Source organism: Sceloporus occidentalis, unplaced genomic scaffold (assembly GCF_023333645.1).
Source record: "Sceloporus occidentalis isolate IW3139 unplaced genomic scaffold, rSceOcc1.0.p SCAF_2, whole genome shotgun sequence".
In the NCBI taxonomy this organism is placed as follows: domain Eukaryota; kingdom Metazoa; phylum Chordata; class Lepidosauria; order Squamata; family Phrynosomatidae; genus Sceloporus; species Sceloporus occidentalis.
Genome location: NW_028316982.1, coordinates 18,268,892 through 18,274,891, shown reverse-complemented (window position 1 = coordinate 18,274,891; position 6,000 = coordinate 18,268,892). Strand labels below are relative to the sequence as shown.

The window sequence follows — 6,000 nt, the reverse complement described above, 5'->3', positions numbered from 1 at the left end:
TACCCCTGCACTATACTGTTGCTACTCAGTAGCTGTTTGGCACATTTAATCCAGCTCCTCAGCAAAAGCCTACCTGATATAGGAGACCCTACCAGCAGTATTGCTGCCATCACCCTCTTGCCTCACAGGAGCATGCAATCCCACCATCATGGAAAAGTAGTGCCATTGGTGGGAAACTAATTCAACTGTCTTTTAAAACACAAACATCATAGCTGTTTCTAAATAAATGGGGGAATGTAGGTTTGCTGCTTCATTTTGGAAGCAAACTTCACCATTTCCTGTTGTCCCAAGGTGAAGAAAAGTAGTTCATATTGTTGCTAATTGTGTTTCAAAGGAAGGCATTTGCCATATAGCTGTTATTCTGGCTTTTGGGAAGGATGTAAATCTTTTTGGCAGGAAGATTTGAAAGTTAAGTGTTTTGTGTTTGCATAGCAAAGAGGCATCGGAAACTGGAAGAAGGCTAGGCAAAAGCATAAAATGTAAATTTACCCTAGGTTTAAAAAGCAGGAAGGGAAGAAGAGTTTATCCCATTGTCCCAGACTTCCATGGCAAACTGTACCTGCTGACTTTTTTCTCTTTTGTTGTGTGCCTTCAAATGGCTTCTGAGTTACAGAGACCCTAAGGGGTTTTCTTGACTGTTTGTCTTTCAAATCAGGTTGATGCAGCCTAAAATCACATTGGCCTTTGTAGCTGCTGCATCACACTGTTGGCTTATGTGTAGCTTGTGGTCTATTAAGACTCCTAGGTCCCTTTCACTCATCCTCGATCTGCACATTTTATTTTTTTTCCTGCCTAACATTTCTCCCTGTTGACATTCATTTTGTTAGTTTTGGCATGGTTCTTTAATCTGTTAAAGGCATTCTAACCTTGTCTTCTTGGGTAATAGCTATTCCTAATTTGGTCTCATTGGCAAATTTAATAAGCATGCTCTCTATTCCATCATCCAAGTCACTGATAAAGTTGTTTGGGCCCAGGGCAGAACTCTGTGGCACCCTACAAGTAATTTCTCTCCACAATGAAAATGAGCCATTTGTGAGTACCCTTTGGGTTTGGTTGGTCAACCAACTATAAATCCATCTAACAGTAGCATTATTTAGATCACATTTTACTAACTTACCAAGAGTATTGAGGGGACCTTGTCAAAGGTCTTACTAAAATCAAAATATGCTACATCTGTTTTGTTCATTTACCAAGCTTGTAACTCTGTCAAAGAAAGAGATACGATTAGATATAATCAAAACCAAGTCATGCCAGACTAATTATGAGAAACCCATGTTGACTTTTAGTTATTATCAATAATCAATTTTGAATTCTGCAGCAGAAATTACTATGCTTGTGTAACTTAGTGCATATATCTCTCGCAGAAGTTTCTGGGAACTATAGTCCAACCCCCCCCCCCCCCCCAAATTCGAAACATTGACTTCTGTGTGATGGTGTGTGCATGTTTGTAAATAGATTTTCACAAAGAGGAGGTATCTATAGGCAACATTCATTTTTCTTGAAAACCACTCATAACATTTCACCCTTTTACAGGAACATAAAAATTTAAATATCAGCACAAAAAATTAAAGATAAGATCGAGATCAGCCCCTGATCTGACAAGGTTACAGCTTACAACATGAGGCTCAACAGTACCCCTCATCTTGCATTGATCAGAGGGCAAAAAGCAGTGCTGGTCCAGTGGCTTCCATGTCAATGGGGTGAGTAATCCACTCCAGGTCTTAGTCCAGATTTTAAAGGATAAAAGGTGTTGAACTGACATGAACTGACAAAAGGCAGTTAAAAGACAACAAGAAGGCAGAAAACCAGCCCATGTCTTACCTAAACTGAAGAGTGGAACTCTGCAGGGTTTCAGACAGGTGTATTTCCCAGCACTACCCAGAGTGGCTGGAATACATACCTGGCACCTTTTGTATGCAAATCACATGCTATACACTATGCAGTGGCCCCACTCCCAGAATCATACTAATGGTAGACAACAAGCCAGACAGCAGTTCATCCTTCATTTGACAAGTGGTCAAGAGAGACCTGACCCAGTTTAGAATGCCACTGTCGCAATTTCCAATGAGAAGAAAATATATAAAACCCACATTACAAGTTACACTCCACTGCCTTCTGTTTTTGAAGCACAGTCCCTCGAAAATTTGCTGAACCTTCTTTTTCAGTTGTCTGGCCCAAAATGGAAAAGCAGACCAGGGCCCATTTATACTAAACAATTATAGTTCTATGATTGCAGGGCTGCATCTTATGAAATTATGTGGTTGGAAGTCTGATAAAGCACTAGAACTCTCTGAGAATTCTAAATACTGAAAATTTCTAAACTGAAAATCCCAGGATTTTATGTATAGAATCCAGTTAAAGTGGAACTATGTAGCATGAAAGGCCCCAGGAGAAAAAAAAAACACACCAGAAATGTCATATCAGTGACTAAAGGGATGAATTCAGTTGTTTGGAAGCTTTTTTGAAATACAATTCCCAGAATCTTTCAGGGCTTCTGTTGGATGGATTGGAGAATATTGTTGAAGGAGGGGCTTTTGGAGCTGAAGGTTGTTGTTTTTTTCTAAGGGATTTCTCCAAGCTTTACTTTTTCAAGTTGGGCAGCCCGGATGGACAAGCCGTAGATTTTTTATGATGACATAATTATAGCATTTCAATGCCATTTTAACTGTTATGTTATGGCATCATCCTACAGAATCCTGGAATTTGTAATTTAATGAGCTGTTTAGAATTTTCTGTTAATAGGTGCTGGAACTCTCCAGCAGAAAAGTTGAGACATTTCGCTAAACAACAGATCTCAGGATTCTGTGGGATAAAACTGTGAACATGTATAACTGGATACTTTGGATATACCCATGGGCGGGTTACAGACCGCCATTAAAGTATGCATGGAGCGCGTACTAGGGTTAGGAAGGGGCGGTGCTTCCGCACCCCCCTAACCCTAGTACGCGCTTCGCGCACACAAAATGGCGGCGGCTGTTCCACACGGCTGCCGCCGTGATGGCATCACAAACGCACCACCTCCAAACGAGGCGGAGCGGACGTGACGCCATCGCTCCGCGCGAGGGCGCTTAACGCGCCCTTTCCGCGGAGCAGGAAGGAGCTCCGAAACGGAGCTCCTTCCTGGTTTGCGTCGCTGGGCGCAGCCTTCAGACAGCTGCGCCCAGCTACACAAGGGAGAAAGGGGCCAAGCGGCCCCTTTCTCCTCCTCCCCACCGCCGCGGGGTGTCCTTGGGGCTTGAAGCCCCAAGGACACCCCTTTCCAGGCTGTGAGGAAGCGGCCTTTTGCCACTTCCCTGCGGCCCGGAAAGCGGCGGATCGGGGCCTCAGCGGCTGCCGTTCTGGCCACTGAGGCCCCGATACACCAGGGAAAGGCATGCCTACAGGCCGCCCCAAGGGGGGGTCTGTAATGCGCCTTAGTTACTCACAATGTTGTGCAGAAGTAACATCATCCAATTCTTATCTGGTGAACATGAAATGTTTCAGACCAGCAACTATCAGCTAGCATGTTTGCTGAAGTCAAGTAGAATTAGCTATCAGGCATGTAAATGCTAAATGCATTCTGAAATTTGACATCAAAGGGCACTGTATTTGCATTTCACTCAGGCTAGATCAATAAATCTAGCAGGAGGAGGCAACATACTGGACTGTACCAATATGACACTGTAGATAAAGAACATTTCATTTCAGAATAATTCAAAACTGCCACACCCACCCTATAAATAGAAAACTAGACATACTCCTTCCTGATGATATATTGATGTTCCACTTAAAGTGAATTTTTACATGGGGGAAAAACATTCAGAAATGACATTCTGCCCCACTCAAGAGTCTGAATTGCAACTGCCTAGTCTCTCACCTCTTTCTCCTGCATGATAGATTAGGTTTTTGGCTCACAAATGGGTTCTTGACAAAACAGCAATTTAAGAGTCTAAGCAAGTCATATGACATACATATGGGCCACACAGGCTAGGCTAGGCTTTAACTGACACCCTTCCATGAGATCTTAAAACAGATGGCAAAATATTGTAAAAGGAGCACACATAGCTTTGAGACCCCTTAGGGTTGGCTGGTTTGTACAGATGGTGAAAGAGCCCTCTTATTTCATAAGTTTTGACTTAGCCACTTGATATAGCTGTCCCTAGTGTGATGCCCAGCAGAAAAATTGGTAGGCCAAACGGTGAAGATCATGCAGCCATGAAAGCAGTCTTCAAAGTGATCCACAGTTACCTCCACCCCAGCTTTCTCCAGCCGTTTGGCATACATCAACCCATCATCTCTCAGTACATCAATCTCACACGTCAAGATGTAAGTTTTAGGCTGGAGGCGAAAGACCTCTCGCTCAGCTAGCAATGGAGCTGCACGGACATCAAGCAGTTCAGGTATGGCTTGGATTATTTCTGCCTTTCCTGTTGTGGGCATTACAGGTTTGTAGTTCTTTCTGAACCTTGAAGGCAGGAGGAAAGTCCAATCCAACCGTTCTCGGAAGGGATTGACATGGTCCACATCAAGGGCAGTGTGATTGTTGATCACCATAGACAAGGCAAAATCATAGTCCCCATTGAAATAGTCAATCCAGAACTTCACCATGACAAAGCGGGAAAGGACAGGTGTGACTTCATTCTGTTGGTATGAGGGAGTGTTGAAATCAAATGGCTGGAGGACAGGATAGATGAGAGCTTGCAGTTTAAACCGGTTAGTGACATTCTCCTCTTGAGTCATCTATAGAAGACAGGCAGGGAGACAGCACAGTTCAGGTATTGTACAATACTAAACTTACCCAAAGAAATTAGGAGAGGTTGGCTTCATTTTCTCTACATCACAATCCCCGAGCTTGAAAAATTTTCTTTTGGACTACAAATCCCAAAACCCCTCTCCCAGCTTGGGATATGTAATCCAAAAAAGGAACCTTCCCAAGCTTTGCAGCCTCTTATCTTTTGTTGTTTTCAACAAGACATACGTTCACAGAGTTGTTGCCAAAAGCATCCTACCCTTATCACAGTACTATAATTGTGTAGTGTGGATGTGCCCCAAAAGTCAAATATATTCACAAATAGTAAATAACTTCTTGAATAATGTTTTCATGCTTAGTACTTCCTTACTAATTGTTGGTCCCAATGGTGACTTGTACTGTGATTAACAAAGGACTTGGAAAAGTTACTTTTCTGGATGACAGCTCTCAGAATCCTCCTGTCAACATGGCCTTTTTGGCTGGGAGATTTGGGAAGTTGTTAACGGAAAACCTTGCAAAAACTTTTTCAAGCCCTGGATGAACATGTTAAATACTAACACTCACCTACCACAATATATATGGGACCTATACCTTCTGCAAACCAAGTAATACATTTAAAGAGTGTCAGCTTTCCTATTGCAGCCTTCCACAAACTGCCAATTTCCAGTCATGTTGGACTACAATCACATTATCCCCAGGCATCATGGCCACTGGGGAAGATGGGAGCTTCAGCCACACAGATCTGGAAGATGCCAAGTTGTAGAAAGATGGTCAGCTGCATTGAAAAACAGAAAGGCAGAAGCCTTGTTTATTTGACTAAATTAAATAAATGAGATGGTGCACTTAAGAAAGAAAACACGAGGTGTGGGTATAGCCTTGTTGGCATTCATCAACTGTAAGATTATCCTTTCAAATCAGATAGTGGCGTTCCAGGTTCACAAAGCCACAGAACCAGCCAAGTTCTCAGCCAGAGGAGAGTCTCTGTCCCTACCTGATGCCATTTAATTGAAAGACCCCAATGATCAAGCATGGACCCTTTTGTGGTGCTCTACCACACAATCATGAGCACAGCATGTCCTGCAGAAGTTACCTCTTGACACACAGCAGCTGCCAAGTTTCCTCCTGCACTGTCACCAGAAATTGCAACTCTGTTGGGATCAATGGAATAGTGTGCCAAGACCTCAGGAAGCATGAAGTGCTTCACAGCACGTAGAACATCATCAAACTGCACAGGGAAGTGGAAATCTGGTACTAGTCTGTATCTGGAATGA

General features: G+C 43.0%; 1 protein-coding gene across 3 annotated transcripts in view; it reads right to left on the bottom strand.

Annotated features, from left to right (window-relative positions):
* Window positions 1–3,204: 3,204 nt before the first annotated feature.
* The window catches only part of LOC149318003 (neutral cholesterol ester hydrolase 1-like), a 37,469-nt gene continuing 34,673 nt past the window's right edge, over window positions 3,205–6,000 (bottom strand). For 2 of the 3 annotated variants that reach the window (XM_089507660.1, XM_089507653.1), the window contains exons 4-5: window positions 5,820–5,991; window positions 3,209–4,719 (exon numbers count right to left, since the gene is read on the bottom strand). In XM_089507660.1, coding sequence (XP_089363786.1) covers window positions 4,102–4,719; window positions 5,820–5,991 — 790 coding nt within the window. In that variant the 3' untranslated portion in view covers window positions 3,209–4,101. Of the gene's footprint in view, window positions 4,720–5,819; window positions 5,992–6,000 lie in introns of all 3 variants that reach the window. The other variant, XM_089507662.1, reaches the window with a different exon arrangement.